At 53.3% G+C, this 27,443-nt stretch overlaps 1 protein-coding gene across 3 annotated transcripts in view; it reads right to left on the bottom strand.

Moving 5' to 3' along the window:
• Positions 1 to 1,027: 1,027 nt before the first annotated feature.
• Positions 1,028 to 27,443, bottom strand: part of TTLL11 (tubulin tyrosine ligase like 11) — a 111,600-nt gene continuing 85,184 nt past the window's right edge. For all 3 annotated transcript variants that reach the window (XM_032976537.2, XM_032976536.2, XM_032976534.2), the window contains exons 9-12: positions 11,248 to 11,434; positions 9,928 to 10,064; positions 7,752 to 7,852; positions 1,028 to 4,336 (exon numbers count right to left, since the gene is read on the bottom strand). In XM_032976537.2, the coding sequence (XP_032832428.2) occupies positions 3,897 to 4,336; positions 7,752 to 7,852; positions 9,928 to 10,064; positions 11,248 to 11,434 (865 nt within the window). In that variant the 3' untranslated portion in view covers positions 1,028 to 3,896. The remainder of the gene's footprint in view (positions 4,337 to 7,751; positions 7,853 to 9,927; positions 10,065 to 11,247; positions 11,435 to 27,443) is intronic.

Raw genomic sequence — 27,443 nt, 5'->3', positions numbered from 1 at the left:
ACACTCCTGAGGCTATCCACATATACAAGCACAGAGACAATTTCAACCGAGAAGATGGATTCTATCTTAGCAATCATTGGAAAGATTTGATAAACCATTTCAGGTCTTAATTGATTGTTCACGCTTACAGTGGCTTTCAGACAGCATACATTATACAAAATTTCGTCTCCCCCCTCCTCTTTTCAGAATATAGATGGACTAGTCCTAAATAAACTGCCAAATCGTTGCGCGTGGCACTAAAGTTTTTTTATAAATAAATAAATGCGCCGTTTAAAAATAAATTTATGCAAACCAACACACCTGAAGACGACCGTTTGAGTTATGGTCGAAACGTCGTGAGAATTTTTTTTATTGTTTTATATATATTTTAATCATTTTGTTGTTTCCCTTCAACGTGACTTTACCGAAAAAAAAACTAAGAATACGAATTACTGCAGTCACGAAAGCTTTAAATCAAAACTCCTCCTGAGAGCGTTGGGCTTTTTGCGCAGGGTGCAACAAACGAGGTGAAGTCCCGAGCGACGGGTCCGGAGGTCGGCGCCCGACGCTCGCCACGCGCGCCGCCACGAGACCGGGTCGTCGTTTTGGGCGCGGGCCGTGCCGACATTGGACAGCCCGGCGCGGCGATCCGGCTCGTTGGCGAATTACCAACGCGCGCCGCACGCGTGCTTCGCGAATGATCAACTACCGGAAACGACGCGGTCTTACTCCCGTGTATAACGCGTTGGCCGTTGTAACTTTCTGACCCCATGGCCATACTGGACCATCTGTGAGAAAAAGAGCTTCGTAGCTCATCGGATTTGCCCCTCCGGCGGCGTAAATAAAGACGCTGATTCTGCGTGCCAGCGTGACCGTAGTCGCTGTTCAAGTCGCCGTTGATTTCCCGTTGCTCAGTGGCGCCTCCGTGCGTACGTCAACCATGCTCATTTCCGAGGTGCGGACCCGCAAAAGTCAGTGGTGAGAATTACACATTGCTATGGCGGGGCAGAGTCTATTCAGAAGAGGATAAGTGCTGTTGACTTTCTCACAAAGTGGTGCTTGTTTTTGTTTTTTATCGAGGGAGGGATGATGGTCCGAGTTGAACCCCCAACCAGGATTTGAACTTCGTGCAACCTTCCGGCCAGATGAACGGCGGAGTTGCACTGCACGCTCACGTTTATTTTGTTTAACCAGACTCAAAAGAGGTCAGTCAGGATGGAGCCTCAGTTGCGAGAGTGTGACCTGGTGCATTCGTCATCCGCACACAAATCGTGGCAGCAGCAGATGCGGGATGATACCTGATGCACAAGTGGAAAATTAAAAACTCTCCGGTAGTAGTGGTGGGTGGTGGTGGTGGTGTGCGACTGTGGTCATCCAGAACAGAGGCCGTAGTGCAACATGTAACAACGCAATGCCCTGCCAATCCACAAATACGAAGGAGACATCACAGCGACGATACCACTACTCTGCTCCTGACGCGGTTATCTGCTGGCTTGACCACCTGAATGTGACATTTTAAGTTGCTGGCACTGCATCTACATCAGCAGCCGTACGACAGAAGAATAATAGACTCATAGACACCCCTAGAGATCCAGACTCATAGAGATACGCAGAGACTCATAGATACCCATAGAGATCCAGACTAATAGAGACCCACAGAGACTCATAGATACCCATAGAGAACCAGACTAATAGAGACTCACAGAGACTCGGATACTCTTAGAGATCCAGACTCATAGAGACCCACAGAGACTCACAGATACCCATAGAGAACCAGACAAATAGAGACTCAAAATACTCATAGATACTCATAAAGATCCAGACTCAGAGACCCACAGAGACTCATAGATACCCATAGAGATCCAGACTCATAGAGACCCACAGAGACCCACAGAGACTCATAGATGCCCATAGAGATCCAGGCTAATTGAGACTCACAGAGACTCATAGATACCCATAGAGATCCAGGCTAATTGAGACTCAGAGACTCATAGATACCCATAGAGATCCAGGCTAATAGAGACAAACTGACACATAGAGATCCGTAGACTCACAGAGACCCATAGAAACGCATAGACTAATGGAGACATCACAGCGATGATGATGATGATGACACAACTCCGCTGTCTCTCGACGCGGTTGTCTGCTGGCTTGACCAGCTGAATGTGACATTGTAAGCTGTTGGCTCAGTGTCTACATTAGCAGCCGTATGACAACAAGAAGTAGCCTGCCCAGCAGGGAGGTAATGCTTTTTGTGTAAACTCCCAACTGAGTAGCCAGTTTTGCTATTAGCGGTAGAGGCCTTACATTATCACCCCCCCCCCCCCCCCGTGTCTCCCTCTGCTTTATCGTAGCAATTAAGAGTGGTGGGAGGGATGAATACTGGCACGGCTAATGTCTGCTACTTGGTACGTTCGAAAATCGCCGCATTGTGAGAACGAGAGGCTTCAAGAGATGAAAAGTTGCCGCTAAATCTCACAGATTATCCATCGCATCAGCTGTTGGCTCACCACTGCTGGATGAAGGCTGGTCTCGGTTCCGGAACTTACGGAACTACAGTATCCCGCTCCGGCGCACCCGACTGCTCCATCTCGTTCGCCACCACCACCACTACCACCGCCACCAAAACAACTGCCACCGTTACCTCCACCACCTCTATCGCCACCATCACCACCACCAGAAACACTCAAACCATCAACGCTGCCAATAACCGCCGCCAACACCCAAAAGCGCCGTGAATCAGCGGCGCTGAAGCAGGGGATAAAACAGGCAGCCGGGATCCGGCGCGGGCAATTTGCTCGAGCTCTGTGGTCCTCTACTTGGAGGTTTGGCCAACCCCAAGAAGCTCAACGGTGGTGAAGGAATGCGATCGGCTCGTGGCGACGGAGCGGCGTTGAGTGTTTCGTCCGCCGTTGTAAATTCCCACGCGATGACGATGATTATCGATTGAGGATGATGATGACGACGACGAGGATGACAACGATGACGAGCCGCCACCTTTGTCGAGCTGTCGCTTCTGAGAGCTACGTAGCGCCTCGGTGTGGGGTCCTTACACCTGGTAAAGTTATAACAAAAATGCTTGCCGAATAGTTTCCTGGCCGCTGATTGACTGAAGTGGGTTGCCCTTAAACTTGTAGTTGGCCACAGCTACAGAGTGAGATGGTGTACTGGATGTGGTGTGCCGGGTACATGAATATTGACTGATCTGGACAGACCCGACTGAAATTAAGCCCTGGTCTCACATAGAGAACCATAGACTCACAGAGACCAATAGACTCACATAAAGATCCGTAGACTCACAAGAGACACATAGACTTACATAGAGACCCAAATATTATATAGAGACCCACAGACTCACAGAGACCCATAGACTCGCATAGAGACCCAAATACTTATATAGACGCGTAGACTCATATCGGGGCCCGAAGATTTGCATAGACACATAGGCATGTCGACCATGGGTTATTCACAAACTAAACGTCAAAGTAATTTTTCTTTTGTCTAACCAGTTAAAAGTGTTTTCGCTCTCAAGTGGCTTAGGGGAGCCATAGAATCAGCATTGCCTTCGCCCCCCCTCCATTACCCAGGCGCCCCCCTCCCTTCTCTCTCCCCGCGGGAAAGCTCACGATGCAATCGGCGGCGAGCTCCGACTCTTAAACCATCCCGCTCTGATAAACGCTCGCACGCTCGCTCGCACGCTCGCTCGCACGCACGAGCCAAATAAAACAAGCGGTGTTTTCTTTTTTTTTTTGGGAGCGGCGGGAACGAGTGCTCGACGGGGAAACTCCGCGTGCCCGTCGATGGCTTCCAAGGCTGCGGCCGAGGTCAAGAGGTGAAGCGAAAGGCCGCCTGCCCCGCGCGGCTCCAGCGACGCCGGCAGCAAGGCGTCGGCGCGGGAGCCTGGCCTGGCATGAGCGTCACTTTGGGCTTGGCTGCTCGCGAGCGCCGGCGGTGTTGACCGCACCGCTGTAGGCTGTGGCGTGGGTGGCGGTGTCGCCGCCGCTGCGGGTGGTGGCGGCGGCGGCGGCGGTGGCGGTTTCGGCGACACCGCCGGCGGCCGACGGGCAGGTCGGCTGGCGGGCCGGCGAATGGGCGAGCCGACGGCGGTGAGGAGAGAGGTGACGGCGATGAGGCGGATGAGTGTGGGGCGGGCGGGGGTGAGGATGAGGAGGAGGATGAGGAGGAGGAGGAGGAGGCTGAGGCTGAGGCTGAGCAGGGCCCCTCCGTCGCGAGGCGTTCTCGATGCGTCCCTCACACAGCTCCACCAGCGCCTCCACCTGCAGGCTGAGCGGCAGCGAGGGGAAGCGCCGGCCGGCAACCTGGCGGAAGGCGTCCACAAACGCCTGGAAGCTCATGCCTGGGGGGCGGGGGGGGCAGGGGGGGGGGGGGTGTGAGGTGGGGGTTGGGGGGTGACACGGGGGGGGTGGGGGTTGTGGGGTCAACTCAGCCTTAAATGAATTCCCCTGTGCGGTGTGTAGTAAACATCGCCGCCGGGGAGACAAAGGCGGCCGGGCGTGGTGCCGGCCACCCGCCCCCCCCCCCCTCGCGTGCCAAAGTGCCGGCCTTCAAAGGTGCTCGCTAGCAAGCAGCACTTGCCCCAACAGTCAGGGGGGGGGATCTTTGTCTTTGCTTTGAACTCCTCCCGCACCGTACGTAGCAAACCGTGCTAACCGGAGGCGACGGGGGGGGGGGGGGGGGGGGAAGGACAATAAACTGAACACAACGAGAGCAGTTCTGAAGAAGTGAGTTTGTCAATCGAGATGACGCTTTCAAAGTTCGTAGCTCTCGGTGGCTTCCTGATTTCGGAGAGGAAGGGCGCTCCTTGTTCTTCGCGGTAAAGATCTTCGCAGCCGATTAGGATGGCACAAATTAACAGCTTTAATGGGGGGGGGGGGGACTCCACCTCTGATGAAATCAGTAATTTGTAGCAATTGCGATTTTTTTACGCACGGATCATTTACAATAATTCACGCTAGTTAAACGCTCAAATAGCACGTCGGGAGACCCTCAGATTCATTTTCACGCCAGCCCCCACCACCCTCCCCCCCCCCTATGCAGTTCGCTGCCGGTGAAAAAATCTCCCACAATGTGCCCAACCACATCCCATCTCACCTACTCACTCACCCACTCACCCACTTAACCATTCACTCACCCACTCACTCACTCACCCACTCACCTACTCACTCACTCACCCACTCACCTACTCACTCACTCACCTACTCACTCACCTACTCATTCACTCAGCCACTCACCCACTCACTCATCTAATCACTTACCCAATCACCTCGCTCACCTACTAAGCCACTCACCTACTCACCCACTCACCTACTCACTCACCTAATCACTTACCCAATCACCTACTCGCTCACCTATTAAGCCACTCACCTACTCACCCACTCACCTACTCACTCACCCACTCACCCAATCACCTACTCACTTACCTACTATGCCACTCACCTCATCCACTCACCTACTCACCCACCCACTCACCTACTCACTCACCCACTTACATACTCACTCACCCACTCACCTGCTCACACACTCACCCACTTAACTACTCACTCACTCACCCATTCAACCATTCACTCACCCACCCACTCAACCATCCACTCACCCACCCACTCACCCATTCACTCAATCACCCACTCACCTACTCACTCACCCACCCACCCACTCACGCATTCACTCACTCACCCACTCACATACTCACTCACCCACTCACCCAATCACCTACTCACTCACCTACTATGCCACTCACCTCATCCACTCACCTACTCACCCACCCACTCACCTACTCACTCACCCACTTACATACTCACTCACCCACTCACCTGCTCACACACTCACCCACTTAACTACTCACTCACACACTCACTCACCCACTCAACCATTCACTCACCCACCCACTCACCCACTCACCTACTCACTCACCCACCCACCCACTCACGCATTCACTCACTCACCCACTCACATACTCACCCAATCACCTACTCACTTACCTACTAAGCCACTCACCTACTCACCTACTCACTCACCCACCCACCCACCCACTCACGCATTCACTCACTCACCCACTCACATACTCACTCACCCACTCACCCAATCACCTACTCACTCACCTACTATGCCACTCACCTCATCCACTCACCTACTCACCCACCCACTCACCTACTCACTCACCCACTTACATACTCACTCACCCACTCACCTGCTCACACACTCACCCACTTAACTACTCACTCACACACTCACTCACCCACTCAACCATTCACTCACCCACCCACTCACCCACTCACCTACTCACTCACCCACCCACTCACGCATTCACTCACTCACCCACTCACATACTCACCCAATCACCTACTCACTTACCTACTAAGCCACTCACCTACTCACCTACTCACTCACCCACTCACCTACTCACTGACCCACTCACCTACTCACTCACCGACTCACCCACTCACCTCACTCACCCACTCACCTACTCACTCACCCACTCACCTACTCACTCACCCACTAAGCCAGTCACTCACCTACTCGCACACTAACCTACTCACCCACTAAGTCACTCACCCACTCACTTACTCACCCACTCACCCACTAAGCCACTCACCTACTCACTCATCCACTCACCTACTCACCCACTAAGCCACTCACTCACCTACTCGCACACTAACTTACTCACCCACTAAGTCACTCACCCACTCACTCACCCACTCACCTACTCACCCACTAAGCCACTCACCTACTCACTCATCCACTAAGCCACTCACCTACTCACCCACTAACCTACTCACCTACTCACCCACTAAGTCACTCACCCACTCACTTACTCACTCACCCACTCACCCACTAAGCCACTCACCCACTCACCCACCCACCTACTCAAAATACCAATATTCCTCGTATAGCCTGTAACAGACTGCCGGGGCAAGTGCTGTTAGCGAGTAGCACCTATGAAGGCTACCGGCATTGCACATGAGCGGGTGGGTGGCCAGCACCACGCTCGGCCGCCTCTCTGTTTACGCACCGCACCGTGTACTCGTTTGAGGCTGAGTCGACCTAGGGGAAGCACATGACCGGTTCAGATAATCGTCACTGGTGTTGGCCGTGAGCAGGAATCGAACTCGGGTCGCCGGGTTCGGGGCGCAGCGTAGCGCTGACCGCGACTACACTACCGCTCCCCACACTCCCCCACCCACTCAGCCACTTAACCACTCACTCACACACTCACCCACTCACCTGCTCACCCACACTCCCCCACCCACTCATCCACTCGCTCACTTAACCACTCACTCACCTGCTCACCCACCCACTCACCCACTCACACACTCACTCACCTGCTCACCCACACTCCCCCACCCACTCACCCACTCGCTCACTCGCACGCCCACTCACATACATACTCACCCACTCCCCCCCAATTAATCACCCATTCATTCACCCGCTGACCCACCGCAGCCGCCCGCCCATGCGCCCACCCACCCACCCGCTAGGCCTACCATCACAAGATAAAGGACACTGCTCATGATTATAATAATCATGATTACACTAATCTCGTGACTATAATAATCATGATGACGACGAGAAATGACGGTCGACGATCGCGGTGATGAGCGAGGACGGCACGGCAATAAAACGACGCGTCATGTTGGTGACGGTGACGATGACGATGATCGTTGGCGGTGACGACGATCGTTGGCGGTGACGATGATCGTTGGCGGTGACGATGATCGTTGGCCGTGACGATGATGTCGACGCCGGCGTGGTACCCGTCTCTTGGAGTGCCGTGCAGTTCCAGCGTCGCGTTACGTCGATGTAGAGGATGTCAATGTAGGCCATGCTGATGCTGGGAGTGCACAGCTTGCAGTTCCTGAGGGCCGACAAGAAGATCCAGGTGGCCACGAGCCATCATCATTGCTGCGTGCGTGTGCGTGTGTGTATGTTGAACTTCTTTGGCACCGTACCCAGTCCGAAAGGCGTGCGTTCACAATCTAGGTTTAACAGCGCGTAGGCTCCCATGGAGCTGTCCAATATCGCAAGGGGGAAGAGAGCGTTCCAGACGGACGCAGAAGCGGCGCACGCGAAAGCGCCGCGGGCGCGATGCCGCGCACCGTAATTTTGCCCGCCTCGAGACCGTCTGCGTTCGACGGGCAAAAATGGCGATGCGCGTCGCACGTCATCCTCCGCCTGCCACGGGGGCGTGACGTGATGGGCAGAGCGTGCCCGTTCGCCACGGCTTCGGCGCGCGGCACCACCGCTGCCGCTGGAGAACGGCGACGTCGCATCGCCGTGTTCAAGGCCCGAGACGAGAGGGAAGATATTCTTGGTTCTTTCGGTGAAGTCACGTAGAAGGGAAACAATAAAATAACAAAATATAAAACAAGATGTTCGCAGTGCCTGGCGACGTGCCTGGCGACGGCTGGTGGTAGCCGGACGCCACGGTGGCTATGAGATGTTAACTACCTCGCCCGGTGTATAGGAGGTCGTGGGTTCAATCCCGACCCTGACAGCTGCTGCTGTATATTTGGAGTTTGCGTGTCTCTCTCTGTCCCCGTGGCTTGCGTGGATTTTTCTCCGGGTACCTCCGATGATTTCTCTCCACATTTAGAAGCGGCATCACCACGCGTTTAGAGTATCTGGCAGCTGTAGGTTTCCACGCGACGATGATAAGCCACTTGGTTGAGCTATCTTTTGTGGTGAGGTCGCTTCTGAAAAAAAGCTACATACAGCTCAGGTGGGCGGGGGGGGTCTTACCTGGCAAAATAAAAAAAATGTTCAAATAGTTTTTGTTTTTCGATTTAAAGCTTTCGTGACTGCAAGGATTCATCTTCTTTGGTTCTTTCGGTAAAGTCACGTAGAATGAGAATACAATAATAAATTGATAAAATAAAATAACACAATAAAATTCTCACGACGTTTCGGCCACAACGCAAGCGGCCGTCTTCAGGTGAAAGGTACAAACCTGTCGGGACGACAGAGCTTCAAATCTCTGTCGGCGACGTGCCTGACTTTACCGAAAGAACCAACGAAGAGTTTTTGTTTTGTTTGAATAACAAATGCTGAATAATGATGGCAGCAACATCTCTCTTTCTCCAACAGCTTGGTTACAAAACATCCGATTTCGCTCCCTCCACTCCCAGCCCCCTTGGGCGATGATTAGGCACAGCCGTTCATCTTTGATGAGCCAACAAATGAAGATGAAATGAGGCCGGGGGGGGGCAGATGAATTATGGAAGAAGGCTCTGTTGCTTCAACCGGAGCCCCACGATCGCGACAGATCCGTCTTATAACGAGCGCGGTCGCCCACCGCCACAGCCAGCACCACCAGCACCACCACCACCACCGTCACCACCACCGCCACCAGCGCCACCACCACCACCGTCATCACCACCAGCACCGCCACCACCGCCGCCACCAGCACCACCACCACCACCGTCATCACCACCAGCACCGCTGCCACCACCACCGCCACCACCGTCACCACCACCGTCACCACCACCACAACCACGACCACGACCATCACCACAAGCACCGTCAGCGCTACCACCACCACCACGACCACCACCACCACCGCCACCACTGCCCCCGTCACCACTGCCGCCACCAACACAAAGATCCCCCGTATAGCCTGAGCAGCCTGTAAGGGGCAAGTGCTGCTAACGAGCACCTACGAAGGCCGGCACTGTGGCACACGAGGGGGTGGGTGGCCCAGCACCACGCCCCCGGCCGCCTTTGTCTCCCCCAGTGGCGAATATTTACTACACACACCGCACCAGGTGCTCATTTGAGGCCGAGTCGACCTAGGTGAGGCCCAGGACCCTTTTCAGAAAACCGTCGCCGGTGTCGTTGGCCGTGAGCGGCCACTCGGCCACCGCCACCACCACGTCGCCCCCTCCCCCCAGCTCGAGCCCCCCCCCACACCTCCCCCCCCCCCCCCCCCCCCACCTGCTGAAGGTGCGGAACTCCGTGGGGCCCATGCGCAGGGAGGCGTCGCCGCGGAGTCCCAGGAAGCGCAGGAAGAGTCGAGCTGCCCGCTCCACTACACGCAGGTGTGAGAACTGCCTGGAGAACCTGGGGTACACCTGGGGGGGGGGGGGGGGGAGAGGGGCGGGGGGAGAGGGGTGGGGGGTGGAGAGGGGGGGGGGGGGTGGGTAGAGAGGGGCGGGGGGGGTGGAGGGGGGCGGGTGGGTGGGGGAAGGTGGGGGGGGTGGGGCAGGGGGTGGAGGCGGGGAGGATAGAGGTGGAGGGGGGGTGGAGGTGGGGGAGGCGGTGGAGAAGGGCGGGGGGGGTGGAGAAGGGCGGGGGGGGTGGAGAAGGGCGGGGGGGGTGGAGGGGGGCGGGGGGATGGGGGAAGGTGGGGGGGGTGGAGGGGGCAGGGGGTGGAGGCGGGGAGGATAGAGGTGGAGGTGGAGTGGAGGTGGAGGGAGGTGGGGGGTGGAGGTGGGGGGGTAGTGTTGGGGGCGACGAGTGAGAGGGGTCACCGTTAAAGGCGCCAGCCCCTCCTTGCTCGCGCCTTTCGCCACGGCGGCTAAGAGATGTTAACTACTTCGCCCGGTGTGCAAGGTGGTCGTGGACGCCAGATTCGTGCCCCGAACCTCCCGCGACGGAGCGGCGAAACTAAAACTCGACTGAACTATTTTTTTTTTATTTTACCGGGCAAGGCCCCACTGATCTATGTAGCTTCTTTTTCGGAAGCGACCTGGCCACACCTAATGATAGCTCAACGAAGTGGGCTCGTCACAATCGTCATCATCACCACGTGGAAATGTAGAGCAGCAGCCAAATATACAGCAGCAGCAGCAGGCGTCAGGGTCGGGTTCGGACCCACGACCTCCTGCACACCAGGCGAGGTAGTTAACATCTCCTAGCCACCGTGATGATGATGAGAGAGAGAGAGACACGCAAACTCCAAATATACAGCAGCAGGCGTCACAGGGTCGGGATGGAACCCACGACCTCCTGTACACCAGGCGAGGTAGTTAACATCTCCTAGCCACCGTGATGATGATGATGAGAGAGAGAGACACACAAACTCCAAATACACAACAGCAGGTGTCAGGGTATTGATCGAACCCACGACCTCCTGTACACCAGGCGAGGTAGTCAACATCTCCTAGCCACCATGATGATGATGAGAGAGAGAGACACACAAACTCCAAATACACAACAGCAGGTGTCAGGGTATTGATCGAACCCACGACCTCCTGTACACCAGGCGAGGTAGTCAACATCTCCTCGCCACCCACGGCGTGCCCGTGAGCTGACCTGCTTGAGGCAGGGTGGAGGAAGCCCACCAATGCCCAGGTCTTCCGAGTCGCCGTCGTCGTCGTCGTCATCGTCGTCGTCATCGGCGAACCCCGTGAGCTTCGGGTCTCGTCCAGACGCCTCGTGAGCGATGTCCGACGCTCGCAGGCGGACATCGCAGTTTTCAATGGACGCTCTCCTCGGGGACCTGGTTGGGTTGGGTGGTCGTCATCGTCGTCAAGATCGTCGGCGTCATCAACACCGTCATCATGATCGTCGCCGTCAACATCGTCGTCGTCGTCGTCGTCCTCAACATCGTCATCGCCGTCGTCGTCATCACCGTCGTCATCAACATCGTCGTCGTCGTCGTCATCAGCATCGTCATCATTAACACTGTCATCGTCGTCATCAACTTCGCCATGATCGTCGTCATTATCATCGTCGTCATCATCATCATTGTCATCACCGTCGTCATCAACTTCGTCTAAATCGTCGTCGTCATCATCAACATCCTCAGCATCGTCATCAACTTCGTCTAAATCGTCGTCGTCATCAACACCATCAACATTGTCATCACCATAGTCATCGCAAACATCATCATCACTGCCGTCACCACCGTCGCCGTAAAATGATCAACGCTTCACACCGTGCACAGCCGCGGTGGCTGTCCTGCGGGAAGACCCCGCGGCCTTGCCATAGCAACGTGGAATTTCCACAACCCCCCGCGGTTCGATCGACTCGCGACCCTTCCGCCACGTGTAAGGTCCCACTGAGCTCCGTGCATGATCACAAATGACAGCTCAAGCAAGTGGTGGCTTAACATCAACGTGGAGATTTAAGGTAGCAGCAGCCACGTTCTCTCAGTGCACAGAGACACTGAGAGACCCATAGAGACACATGGAGATGCATAGAGACCCATAGAGACACATGGAGGTGCATAGATACCCATAGAGACACATGGAGGTGCATAGAGACCCATAGAGACATATGGAGATGCATAGAGACCCATAGAGACACATGGACTTACAGAGAGACCCATAGAGACACATGGAGATACATAGAGACCCATAGAGACATGGAGATGCATAGATACCCATAGAGACACATGGAGATGCATAGAGACCCATAGAGACATATGGAGATGCATAGAGACCCATAGAGACACATGGAGACACTAAGAGACAGAGATTCATCAAGATGAATAAAGACCCATAGAGACAAATGGACTTACACAGAGACCCATAGAGATACATAGAGACCCATAGAGATACATAGAGACCAATAGAGATACATAGAGACCCATAGAGATGCATAGAGACCCACAGAGATACATATGAACCCATAGAGATACATATAAACCCATAGAGATAGATAGAGACCCACAGAGATGCATAGATACCCATAGAGACACATGGAGATGCATAGAGACACATAGGGACACAGAGATGAATAGAGACCCATAGGGATACATGGAGACACTAAGAGACAGAGGTTCATCAAGATGAATAGAGACTCAGAGACCCATAGAGACATATGGAGATGCATAGATACCCATAGAGACCCACAGAGATACATAGATACCTATAGAGACACATGGAGATACATAGAGACCCATAGAGACACATAGGGACACAGAGATGAATAGAGACCCATAGGGATACATGGAGACACTAAGAGACAGAGGTTCATCAAGATGAATAGAGACTCAGAGACCCATAGAGACATGGAGATGCATAGATACCCATAGAGACCCACAGAGATACATAGATACCTATAGAGACACATGGAGATACATAGAGACCCATAGAGACACATAGGGACACATAGAGATGAATAGAGACCCATAGGGATACATGGAGACACTAAGAGACACACAGAGATTCATCAAGATGAAGAGACTCATAGAGACCATAGAGACATGGAGATGCATAGAGACCCATAGAGACACATGGAGACACTAAGAGACAGAGATTCATCAAGATGAATAAAGACCCATAGAGACCCATAGAGACACATGGACTTACATAGAGACCCATAGAGACATGGAGATACATAGAGACCCATAGAGACATATGGAGATACATAGATACCCATAGAGACACATGGAGATACATAGAGACCCATAGTGACACATAGCGATGAATAGAGACCCATAGAGACACACAGAGATACATAGAGACCCATAGTGACACATAGCGATGAATAGAGACCCATAGAGACACATGGACTTACATAGAGACCCATAGAGACATATGGAGATACATAGAGACCCATAGAGACATGGAGATACATAGATACCCATAGAGACACATGGAGATACATAGAGACCCATAGTGACACATAGCGATGAATAGAGACCCACAGAGACACAGAGATACATAGAGACCCATAGTGACACATAGCTATGAATAGAGACCCAGAGAGATCCACAGAGATACATAGAGACCCATAGACTAAACTACTAAGCTATTTTTCGATTTAAAGCTTTCGTGACTGCAAGGATTCATCTTCTTTGGTTCTTTCGGTAAAGTCACGTAGAATGAGAATAAAATAATAAATTGATAAAATAGGACAGCGCTGTCCTCCAGACAGTCTCGTCCCTTCACTTGATGAAGGCCGCTTGTGTTGTGGCCGAAACGTCGTGAGAATATTATTGTGTTATTTTATTTTATCAATTTATTATTTTATTCTCATTCTACTAAGCTATTTCTTTTTATTTTGCCAGGTAAGGCCTCAATGAGCTGCTGCCTAGCTCTTTTGTCAGAAGCGATCACCTGCCTACCACAAACGATAGCTCAACGAAGTTGTTCCCAAATAATCGGCACGCGTGGCGATGTCGATTCTAAATTAAGGGGGAGGATAAACCGGAGAAAAATCCACGCGGCCACGGTGACAGAGAGGGAGACGCCGCAAACTCCAAACGTACAACAGGCGTCGGGGTCGAGATCGAACCCACGACCTCCTGTACACCAGGCGAGGTAGTTAACATCTCCTAGCCACCGTGATGATGATGAGAGAGAGAGAGACACGCAAACTACAAATATACAGCAGCAGGCGTCAGGGTGGGGATCGAACCCACGACCTCCTGTACACCAGGCAAGGTAGTTAACATCTCCTAGCCACCGTGATGATGATGAGAGAGAGACAAGCAAACACCAAATATACAGCTGCAGGTGTTAGGGTCGGGATCGAACCAACGACCTTCTGTACAACAGGCGAGGTAGTTAACATCTCCTAGCCACCGTGGCGTTCCCCTTGACCACCCTTGTGAACCGCCGGGCCGGGCCGGGCCGGGACAAGCCGAGCGAGCGGAAGTTGCCGATGATATCGGAGCACGGCGATAAACGCAGTGGGGGCAGTGGTGGGGGGACGTGCGAAGGAAAGGGGACCGGCCTGCCGCCGCCGCCGCCGCCAGCGGCGTTAGCGGGAAGCTCGGTGTGACGAGAGCGGAGCTCCAGCGGAGCGTGAAATGAGCCAAGTGTTGGTGTCGACTCCGATTACGGTGACGGGCTCGGCGGCTGGCTCAGTGGCTAACACTACCCATAGACTCAACACTACCCATAGACTCAACACTGCACCATAGACTCAACACTGCACCATAGACTCAACACTGCACCATAGACTCAACACTGCACCATAGACTCAACACTGCCCATAGACTCAACACTGCACCATAGACTCAACACTGCCCATAGAATCAACAGTGCACCATAGACTCAAAACGGCACCATAGACTCAACACTGTCCATAGCGGATGGGTGAGTGAGTAGGTGGGTGAGTGATCGGCTGAGTGAGTGGGTGAGTGGTTAAGCGGATGGGTGGGTGAGCGAGCGGGCGAGCGAGTAAGCGGGTGGGTGGGTGAGCGAGCGAGTGAGTGGGTGAGCGAGCGGGTGAGTGGCCTAGCATGCGGGTGAGTGAGCGAGCGGGTGAGTGGGTGAGCGAGCGGGTGAGTGGCCTAGCATGCGGGTGAGTGAGCGAGCGGATGGGTGGGTGAGCGAGCGGGTAAGCGGGTGGGTGGGTGAGCGAGTAAGCGGGTGGGTGGGTGAGCGAGCGGGTGAGTGGGTGAGCGAGCGGGTGAGTGGGCTAGCATGCGGGTGAGTGGGCTAGTATGCGGGTGAGTGAGCGAGCGGATGGGTGAGTGAGCGAGCGGATGGGTGAGTGAGCGAGCGGATGGGTGGGTGAGCGAGCGGGTGGGTGGGTGGGTGAGCGAGCGGGTGGGTGGGTGAGCGAGCGGGTGGGTGGGTGAGCGAGCGGGTGGGCGAGTGGGTGGGTGGGTGAGCGAGTGGGTGAGTGGGTGAGCGAGCGGGTGAGTGGGCTAGCATGCGGGTGAGTGGGTGAGCGAGCGGGTGAGTGGGTGAGCGAGCGGGTGAGTGGGCTAGCATGCGGGTGAGTGGGCGAGCGGGCGGGTGGGTGAGCAAGTGAGTCCGTAGTCGGGTGGGCGGAAGCCGTGAGTGAGCGTCAGCGTTCGCTTTGCCCTCTTGCATTCGTGATGTGCCACCATGGCACCGCCACGTCACCGTTTTCATTCCGCTTTAGGCTACCCCCCCCCTCCCTCTGAAAAAGTCACGTGATCGTTCACCGTTTTGTCCCTCTATATTCGAATGTTACCGTACGAACGCTGAACTTCTTTCGCAACCGCGCATAGCCGAACCGAGCTAATCGGAGGTGCGGTGTTGAGTCTATGGGCGGTGTGCACGTGCGTGTGTTGAACTTCTTTCGCACCGTACGTGGCCAACCGCGCTAATCGGAGGTGCGGGGCCAACCGTGAGATTGCAACGATCGGCTTCGTGGTCCTCCGTGGACCCGAAGCAACCTGCCTCTCCCCTCTCATCTTACTCTACTTCCCTCCACGCACTCTCCTACCTCTCACACATCGGTATAACTGTCTCGATGAGGGTGGTCATACGCGCTTAAGCAACCACCTGCCTACTCACCTACTTACCCACCCACCAACCCAACACAACCACCTGCCCACTCACCCACCTGCCCACGCACCCACTCATCCACCTACCCAACCACCCACCCACCCAGTCACCTGCCCACTCACCCACCTGTCCACTCACCTACGCACCCACCCAGCCACCTGTCCACTCACCTACTTTCCCACTCACCCACCTGCCCACTCACCCACCTGCCCACTCACCTACCTGTCCACTCACCCGCCTGCCCACTCACCCACCTGCCCACTCACCCACCTGTCCACTCACCTACCTGTCTACTCACCTACAGACCCACCCAGCCACCTGTCCACTCACCTACAGACTCACCCACCCAGCCACCTGCCCACTCACCTACTTTCCCACTCACTCACCTGCCCACTCACCCAACTGCCCAATCACCTACCCACCCAGCCACCTGCCCACTCACCTACTTGCCCACTCACCCACCTGCCCACTCACCAACCTGTCCACTCACCTACTCACCCACCTGCCCACTCACCAACCTGTCTACTCACCTACTCACCCACCTGCCCACTCACCAACCTGTCCACTCGCCTACTCACCCACCTGCCCACTCACCAACCTGTCCACTCGCCTACTCACCCACCTGCCCACTCACCAACCTGTCCACTCGCCTACCCACCCACCTGTCCACTCACCAACCTGTCTACTCGCCTACCCACCCACCTGCCCACTCACCAACCTGTCTACTCACCTACTCACCCACCTGTCCACTCACCAACCTGTCCACTCGCCTACTCACCCACCTGCCCACTCACCAACCTGTCCACTTGCCTACCCACCCACCTGTCCACTCACCAACCTGTCTACTCGCCTACCCACCCACCTGCCCACTCACCAACCTGTCTACTCACCTACTCACCCACCTGTCCACTCACCAACCTGTCCACTCGCCTACCCACCCACCTGCCCACTCACCAACCTGTCCACTCACCTACTCACCCACCTGCCCACTCACCAACCTGTCTACTCGCCTACCCACCCACCTGCCCACTCACCAACCTGTCTACTCACCTACTCACCCACCTGTCCACTCACCAACCTGTCCACTCGCCTACTCACCCACCTGCCCACTCACTAACCTGTCTACTCACCTACTCACCCACCTGCCCACTCACCAACCTGTCCACTCGCCTACTCACCCACCTGCCCACTCACCAACCTGTCCACTCGCCTACTCACCCACCTGCCCACTCACCAACCTGTCCACTCGCCTACCCACCCACCTGTCCACTCACCAACCTGTCTACTCGCCTACCCACCCACCTGCCCACTCACCAACCTGTCTACTCACCTACTCACCCACCTGTCCACTCACCAACCTGTCCACTCGCCTACCCACCCACCTGCCCACTCACCAACCTGTCCACTCACCTACTCACCCACCTGCCCACTCACCAACCTGTCTACTCGCCTACCCACCCACCTGCCCACTCACCAACCTGTCTACTCACCTACTCACCCACCTGTCCACTCACCAACCTGTCCACTCGCCTACTCACCCACCTGCCCACTCACTAACCTGTCTACTCACCTACTCACCCACCTGCCCACTCACCAACCTGTCCACTCGCCTACTCACCCACCTGCCCACTCACCTACTCACCCACCTGCCCACTCACCAACCTGTCCACTCACCTACTCACCCACCTGCCCACTCACCAACCTGTCTACTCGCCCACCCACCTGCCCACTCACCAACCTGTCCACTCACCTACTCGCCCACCTGCCCACTCACCAACCTGTCCACTCGCCTACCCACCCACCTGCCCACTCACCAACCTGTCCACTCGCCTACCCACCCACCTGCCCACTCACCAACCTGTCCACTCACCTACTCACCCACCTGCCCACTCACCAACCTGTCCACTCACCTACTCACCCACCTGCCCACTCACCAACCTGTCCACTCACCTACTCACCCACCTGCCCACTCACCAACCTGTCCACTCGCCTACCCACCCACCTGCCCACTCACCAACCTGTCCACTCGCCTACCCACCCACCTGCCCACTCACCAACCTGTCCACTCACCTACTCACCCACCTGCCCACTCACCAACCTGTCCACTCACCTACTCACCCACCTGCCCACTCACCAACCTGTCCACTCACCTACTCACCCACCTGCCCACTCACCAACCTGTCTACTCGCCTACCCACCCACCTGCCCACTCACCAACCTGTCCACTCACGTACCCACCCACCTGCCCACTCACCAACCTGTCCACTCACCTACTCACCCACCTGCCCACTCACCAACCTGTCCACTCACCTACTCACCCACCTGCCCACTCACCAACCTGTCCACTCGCCTACCCACCCACCTGCCCACTCACCAACCTGTCCACTCGCCTACTCACCCACCTGCCCACTCACCAACCTGTCCACTCGCCTACTCACCCACCTGCCCACTCACCAACCTGTCTACTCGCCTACTCACCCACCTGCCCACTCACCAACCTGTCCACTCACCTACCCACCCACCCAGTCACCTTCAACTTGAGAGTGCAACGGGCCCCGGATGGTGGTGGTGGTGATGGTGGGGGTCATTATTCATTCATCAATAATTAAGGAAGTCTTCTGCAATTCGGCTCTCCGCCCGAAATGAAGACGTGAGCTGTCACCGCCTTAATTGTCTCTCGACGCAGCACAACGCCGCCGGCTGATCCAGCGGCGTTGGCAGAGCGAGTCGCGCGCGGGAGTTTTTTGTTGTATTTCTTGTCTGTTCGTTCGTACCACCGCCGTTATTCCTTTGGTTTATTTTTAATGCTTTGCCAACTAAGCTTGAAAGCGTTTGCACCGTTCGTTCCCGTCGGCACTGCCCGCCTGTCAGTCTGTAAACGGGGGGGGGGGGGGGGGTGCGGCATGACTTTTTTTTTTTCTCTCTCTCCGGGCCCTCCGCAATTTCCCCCTCCACATTTCGGGTGTATTTGGCCGCTGCTGTAAATTCCCACACCACCACCACCACCAAGTTGATCACGATGATGATGATGATGATAAGCCCACTTCGTTGAGCTATCATTTGTGATAACCAGGGGGGGGGGGGGGCTTATCTGGTGTAAAAAAAAAATGTAAAACAAATAAAATTGGAGAGTTCAGTTTTTTTGTTACGTAGTTTTAACGCCCGTCAGGATTATGCGATGAGAACGAAACGTCGGCGTGACGTCGCGGTGCTGCCGCTGAGTCGCCCCGAGAGAGGAATACCGGACACGTTGATCAGGCGGTTCGCGCGTCAGCTCTCTGCGTGTGATATGGGTGGGATGGTGGGTCACACTCACCCTCGGGAGAGACTGTCCAATGCGAGTGGAGCTTGAGTACGAAGTCGCTCGTGATCAAAAAAGAAAAATGTGGGTTACATCGCGTGAATGGCAATGTGTCGTTAACCCGCCACCACCACCTCCGCCACCACCACCACCACCACCCGGTACGGTCAATTATTCAGAATTCTGCCAAGTCGCCTGGTGAAGCTGGTTGTAATCACCGGTGAGACGTCGCAGTACAGGGAGTCCTCTACTTACGAACGGGTTAGGTTCCAGAGGTCTGTTCGTAAGTCAATTTCGTTCATAAGTCCAAACTTTACTCCCGTCGATTCCAAACGTTTTGTACGACATGTACACTAAACACAGGGAATGGCTTTGAAAGTTGTATAATCTCCTGTAGACGTAGATGTCACTGGTTCTTCACGTTCTGCAGATGTAGATGCCACTGGTTCTTCGCGTTCTGCAGATGTAGATGCCACTGGTTCTTCACGTTCTGCAAATGTAGATGCCACTGGTTCTTCACGTTCTGCAGATGTAGATGCCACTGGTTCTTCACGTTCTGCAGATGTAGATGCCACTGGTTCTTCATGTTCTGCAGATGTAGATGCCACCGGTTCTTCATGTTCTGCAGATGTAGATGCCACTGGTTCTTCACGTTCTGCAGATGTAGATACTACTGGTTCTTCACGTTCTGCAGATGTTGGTGCCACTGTCTTCCTCACGTTCTGCAGATGTAGATGCTACTGGTTCTTCACGTTCTGCAGATGTAGATGCCACTAGTTCTTCACGTTCTGCAGATGTAGATGCCACTGGTTCTTCACGTTCTGTAGATGCCACTGGTTCATGTTCTGCAGGTGTAGATGTCACTGGTTCATGTTCTGCAGATGTAGATGTCACTGGTTCATGTTCTGCAGATGTAGACGCCACTGATTCTTCATGTTCTGCAGATGTAGATGCCACTAGTTCTTCACGTTCTGCAGATGTAGATGCCACTGGTTCTTCACGTTCTGTAGATGTAGATGCCACTGGTTCATGTTCTGCAGATGTAGATACCACTGGTTCATGTTCTGCAGATGTATATGCCACTGGTTCTTCACGTTCTGTAGATGCCACTGGTTCATGTTCTGCAGGTGTAGATGTCACTGGTTCATGTTCTGCAGATGTAGATGTCACTGGTTCATGTTCTGCAGATGTAGACGCCACTGATTCTTCATGTTCTGCAGATGTAGATGCCACTAGTTCTTCACGTTCTGCAGATGTAGATGCCACTGGTTCTTCACGTTCTGTAGATGTAGATGCCACTGGTTCATGTTCTGCAGATGTAGATACCACTGGTTCATGTTCTGCAGATGTAGATGCCACTGGTTCACGTTCTGTAGATGTAGATGCCACTGGTTCATGTTCTGTAGATGTAGATGTCACTGGTTCATGTTCTGCAGGTGTAGATGTCACTGGTTCATGTTCTGCAGATGTAGATGTCACTGGTTCATGTTCTGCAGATGTAGACGCCACTGATTCTTCACGTTCTGGAGATGTAGATGCCACCACCGTAATCTATTGCGCGGCGGTTGAACTTACGACTCTGTGTCCGAGCAGGCAATGTGATGTACGGACCAGGTTTGTTCGTATCCCTGAAAGTTCCTAAGTCGAACGTTCGTAAGTCGAGGAGTGCCTCCACTTAAATTCGAAATGTTTGAGGTTTTCTTTCCAACAGTAGTAACTAACTGGCACATTTTTTGTTACGTGACCTGATATTACTAAGGCAGTTTTAAATAAATTAGTTCGTCAATCTGGACGACGATGATGATTCAAACGTGCACAGCTCCCAGCGGCTTCCCAATGTCGGAGGGGAAGAGCGTTCCAGACGGCCGCCGAAGCGCATCTAAAAGTGCCGTGTGTGATGCGGTGACCACCGTCTTCATGCGATGGCTGAGCAGCCAAAAGCTGCCACTGCCGCTGCAAGGGACGAGCGGAGAGTTTCGTGATGATGGTCTACACTCCTTGACGGGATCAGCGGCGTATTCTACTGCACGGGTTCGGACCCTAACCTTGACACATTTCCGAAATGTAGATTTAGTTTTTTTTAAACCGATGTGGTGCTCACTCTATCTCTCTCACGCTCTCTCTCGCTCTCTTTCTCTCACGCTCTCACTCGCTCTCACTCACACTCTCACTCATGCTCTCACACTCACACTCTCTCACGCTCTCCCTCACGCTCTCTCTCATGCTCTCTCTCCCTCTCACACACTCACTTTCTCACACTCTCACTCATGCTCTCACACTCACAGTCTTTCACACGCTCTCTCTCACGCTCTCTCTCCCTCTCACACTCTCTTACACTCTCTCACACTCTCACGCTCTCCCTTACGCTCTCTCCCTCTCACACTCTCACTCACGCTCTCCTTCACGCTCTCTTACACTCTCACACTCTCTCACGCTCTCCCTTACGCTCTCTCTCACTCTCACCCTCTTTCACACTCTCTCTCACGCTCTCCCTTACGCTCTCACACTCTCTCACGCTCTCACACTCTCTCACACTCTCCCTTACTCTCTTACACGCTCTCCCTCACACTCTCTCTCACACTCTCCCTTATGCTCTCTCTCACGCTCTCTCTCCCTCTCACACCCTCACACACTCACTCTCTCGCGCTCTCCCTCACGCTCTCTCTCACACTCTTTCACACTCTCTCTCACGCTCTCCCTTACGCTCTCCCTTACACTCTCTCTCACGCTCTCCCTCACACTCTCTCCCTCACGCTCTCTCTCCCTCTCACTCACGCTCTCCCTCACGCTCTCTCTCCCTCTCTCACTCTGTCTCACGCTCTCTCTCCCTCACGCTCTCTCTCCCTCACGCTCTCTCTCCCTCTCACACTCTTTCACTCTCCCTCACGCTCTCTCTCCCGCTCACACTCCGTCTCACGCTCCCTCTCACACTCTCTCACTCTCACTCACGCTCTCTCTCCCGCTCACACTGTCTCACACTCTCTCTCCCTCTCACTTTTTAACTCTCTCTCACTCTCCCTCACGCTCTCTCTCCCGCTCACACTCTGTCTCACGCTCTCTCACGCTCTCTCTCCCTCTCACTTTTTAACTCTCTCTCACTCTCCCTCACGCTCTCTCTCCCGCTCACACTCTCTTACACTCTCTCACACTCTCACGCTCTCCCTTACGCTCTCTCCCTCTCACACTCTCACTCACGCTCTCCTTCACGCTCTCTTACACTCTCACACTCTCTCACGCTCTCCCTTACGCTCTCTGTCACTCTCACCCTCTTTCACACTCTCTCTCACGCTCTCCCTTACGCTCTCACACTCTCTCACGCTCTCACACTCTCTCACACTCTCCCTTACTCTCTTACACGCTCTCCCTCACACTCTCTCTCACACTCTCCCTTATGCTCTCTCTCACGCTCTCTCTCCCTCTCACACCCTCACACACTCACTCTCTCGCGCTCTCCCTCACGCTCTCTCTCACACTCTTTCACACTCTCTCTCACGCTCTCCCTTACGCTCTCCCTTACACTCTCTCTCACGCTCTCCCTCACACTCTCTCCCTCACGCTCTCTCTCCCTCTCACTCACGCTCTCCCTCACGCTCTCTCTCCCTCTCTCACTCTGTCTCACGCTCTCTCTCCCTCACGCTCTCTCTCCCTCACGCTCTCTCTCCCTCTCACACTCTTTCACTCTCCCTCACGCTCTCTCTCCCGCTCACACTCCGTCTCACGCTCCCTCTCACACTCTCTCACTCTCACTCACGCTCTCTCTCCCGCTCACACTGTCTCACACTCTCTCTCCCTCTCACTTTTTAACTCTCTCTCACTCTCCCTCACGCTCTCTCTCCCGCTCACACTCTGTCTCACGCTCTCTCACGCTCTCTCTCCCTCTCACTTTTTAACTCTCTCTCACTCTCCCTCACGCTCTCTCTCCCGCTCACACTCTGTCTCACGCTCTCTCATGCTCTCTCTCCCGCTCACACTCTGTCTCACACTCTCTCTCCCTCTCACACTCTGTCTCCCTCTCAGACTCTCTCACTCTCCCTCACGCTCTCTCTCCCGCTCACACTCTGTCTCACACTCTCTCTCCCTCTCACACTCTGTCTCCCTCTCAGACTCTCTCACTCTCCCTCACGCTCTCTCTCCCGCTCACACTCTCCCTCACGCTCTCTCTCTCTCGCTCACTTTTTAACTCTCTCTCACTCTCCCTCACGCTCTCTCTCCCTCACGCTCTCTCTCCCTCTCACACTCTCTCACTCTCCCTCACGCTCTCTCTCCCTCTCACACTCTCTCTCCCGCTCTCTCTCCCGCTCACACTCTGTCTCACGGTCTCTCTCCCTCTCTCATTCTCCCTCACGCTCTCTCTCCCGCTCACACTCTGTCTCACACTCTCTCTCCCTCTCACACTCTCTCTCACACTCTCTCTCCCGCTCACACTCTGTCGCACATCAGAATTCCTTTGAGACTCGACCGAAGCTTTGGGCTGATGCGCGACATCGCCGCGGCAGGGAAGGTGGCCAGGTAGAACAGGGGCTGATGGGAAAAAAACCCGCGGACCTGGCGAGGAAGGATTCGACACGTTCGTGCGGCGCGGCGGGAGACTTTTGCGCCTCGCAGCGAGAACCACCTGGGTTCGATCCCCAACTCGGGTGTAAAGTGCCAACCGCTGGTGCAGAACTCCCCCCACCCCGGCGTCCCATCACCTCGTCCGCCGCTGCCGCCACCACCACCACCACCTCCTCAAACCATCACGGGAAATAAACGAGCAGGGGCAGTGTATATTATTGGGTCGGGAAAGTTGCGTGCCGATTTTAAAACAGGCCTTTGTGTAGTTATTGTGATGTTATTATTTTAAGTAGTTATTGTGATGTTATACTGGTAGGAGCGAAGTTGTAAACTGAGTGTACCAGCCAGCAATAGATTAATGCGTCCGTCCGTCTCCTTTCAATACCTTTAACGAAGTGAAATCTCGTGCTGTTGGGGTGTAAAAAAAATTCCAATGTTCCTACCAGCCCACCCTGCAAGGACCTGTTTATTTTAAAAACTAACGTTTAGAGTCTTAACGGACTCGGCTTGCGAACGGATGAGATCAAAAGGCAGTAGGAGGGGGGGGGAAGGGAATCAAAAAATCCACCTTGAAATTGTTTTGCGTCGCATCTCTGCGCTCCAGCAATGTTCACAAACGGCAACGTTTCGTGTTCAATTATTGAATCGCCGAGGAAACAAAGGGGCGATTTATCGTTAACGTTGAAAATTTACAGCAGCAGGGCGCGTACTCTGAATGCATCGAGACACTGAGACCCACAGAGATACATAGAGACCCACAGAGATACATAGAGACCCATAGATATACATAGAGACCCATAGAGATACATAGAGACCCATAGAGATACATTGAGACTCGCAGAGATACATAGAGACCCACACAGATACATAGAGACCCATAGCGATACATAGAGACCCACACAGATACATAGAGACCCATAGAGATACATAGAGACCCATAGAGATACATAGAGACCCATAGAGATACATTGAGACTCGCAGAGATACATAGAGACCCATAGCGATACATAGAGACCCATAGAGATACATAGAGACCCACACAGATACATAGAGACCCATAGAGCTACTAAGAGACCCATAGAGATACATAGAGACCCATAGAGATACACTGAGACTCGCAGAGATACATAGAGACCCATAGCGATACATAGAGACCCATAGAGATACATAGAGACCCACACAGATACATAGAGACCCATAGAGCTACTAAGAGACCCATAGAGATACATAGAGACCCATAGAGATACATTGAGACTCGCAGAGATACATAGAGACCCATAGCGATACATAGAGACCCATAGAGATACATAGAGACCCACACAGATACATAGAGACCCATAGAGATACATAGAGACCCATAGAGATACATAGAGACCCATAGAGATACATTGGGACTCGCAGAGATACATAGAGACTCGCAGAGATACATAGAGACCCATAGCGATACATAGAGACCCATAGAGATACATAGAGACCCACACAGATACATAGAGACCCATAGAGCTACTAAGAGACCCATAGAGATACATAGAGATACATTGAGACTCGCAGAGATACATAGAGACCCATAGCGATACATAGAGACCCATAGAGATACATAGAGACCCACACAGATACATAGAGACCCATAGAGATACAGAGAGACCCATAGAGATACATTGAGACTCGCAGAGATCCATAGAGACCCATAGCGATACATAGAGACCCATAGAGACCCACACAGATACATAGAGACCCATAGAGCTACTAAGAGACCCATAGAGATACGTAGAGACCCATAGAGATAGAGACCCATAGATATACATAGAGACCCACAGAGATACATAGAGACCCATAGAGCTACTAAGAGACCCATAGAGATACATAGAGACCCATAGAGATACATTGAGACTCGCAGAGATACATAGAGACCCATAGCGATACATAGAGACCCATAGAGATACATAGAGACCCACACAGATACATAGAGACCCATAGAGCTACTAAGAGACCCATAGAGATACATAGAGACCCATAGAGATACATTGAGACTCGCAGAGATACATAGAGACCCATAGCGATACATAGAGACCCATAGAGATACATAGAGACCCACACAGATACATAGAGACCCATAGAGATACATAGAGACCCATAGAGATACATAGAGACCCATAGAGATACATTGGGACTCGCAGAGATACATAGAGACTCGCAGAGATACATAGAGACCCATAGCGATACATAGAGACCCATAGAGATACATAGAGACCCACACAGATACATAGAGACCCATAGAGCTACTAAGAGACCCATAGAGATACATAGAGATACATTGAGACTCGCAGAGATACATAGAGACCCATCGCGATACATAGAGACCCATAGAGATACATAGAGACCCACACAGATACATAGAGACCCATAGAGATACAGAGAGACCCATAGAGATACATTGAGACTCGCAGAGATCCATAGAGACCCATAGCGATACATAGAGACCCATAGAGACCCACACAGATACATAGAGACCCATAGAGCTACTAAGAGACCCATAGAGATACAGACCCATAGATATACATAGAGACCCACAGAGATACATAGACCCATAGAGCTACATAGAAACCCATAGAGATACATAGAGACCCATAGAGATACATAGAGACCCATAGATATACATAGAGACCCATAGAGATACATAGAGACCCATAGAGATACATAGAGACCCATAGAGCTACTAAGAGACCCATAGAGATACATAGAAACCCATAGAGATACATAGACCCACAGAGATACATAGAGACCCATAGAGATACATAGATACCCATAGCGATACATAGAGACCCATAGAGATACATAGAGACCAATAGAGATACATAGAGATACATAAAGACCCATAGAGCTACTAAGAGACCCTAAGAGACCCATAGAGATACATAGAGACCCATAGAGATACATTGAGACTCGCAGAGATACATAGAGACCCATAGCGATACATAGAGACCCATAGAGATACATAGAGACCCACAGAGATACATAGAGACCCATAGAGATACATTGAGACTCGCAGAGATCCATAGAGACCCATAGCGATACATAGAGACCCATAGAGACCCACACAGATACATAGAGTCCCATAGAGCTACTAAGAGACCCATAGAGATACATAGAGATACGTAGAGACCCATAGAGATACATAGAGACCCATAGAGCTACTAAGAGACCCATAGAGCTAAATAGAAACCCATAGAGATACATAGAGACCCATAGAGATACATAGAGATCCATAGATATACATAGAGACCCATAGAGATACATAGAGACCCATAGAGATACATAGAGCTACTAAGAGACCCATAGAGATACATAGAAACCCATAGAGATACATAGACCCACAGAGATACATAGACCCATAGAGATACATAGAGACCCATAGCGATACATAGAGACCCATAGAG

This window comes from Petromyzon marinus, chromosome 59, assembly GCF_048934315.1.
Source record: "Petromyzon marinus isolate PM22_M1 ecotype Great Lakes invasive population chromosome 59, UKy_Petmar_22M1.pri1.0, whole genome shotgun sequence".
NCBI classification, from domain to species: domain Eukaryota; kingdom Metazoa; phylum Chordata; class Hyperoartia; order Petromyzontiformes; family Petromyzontidae; genus Petromyzon; species Petromyzon marinus.
This window is presented reverse-complemented; position numbering and strand designations above follow the sequence as displayed.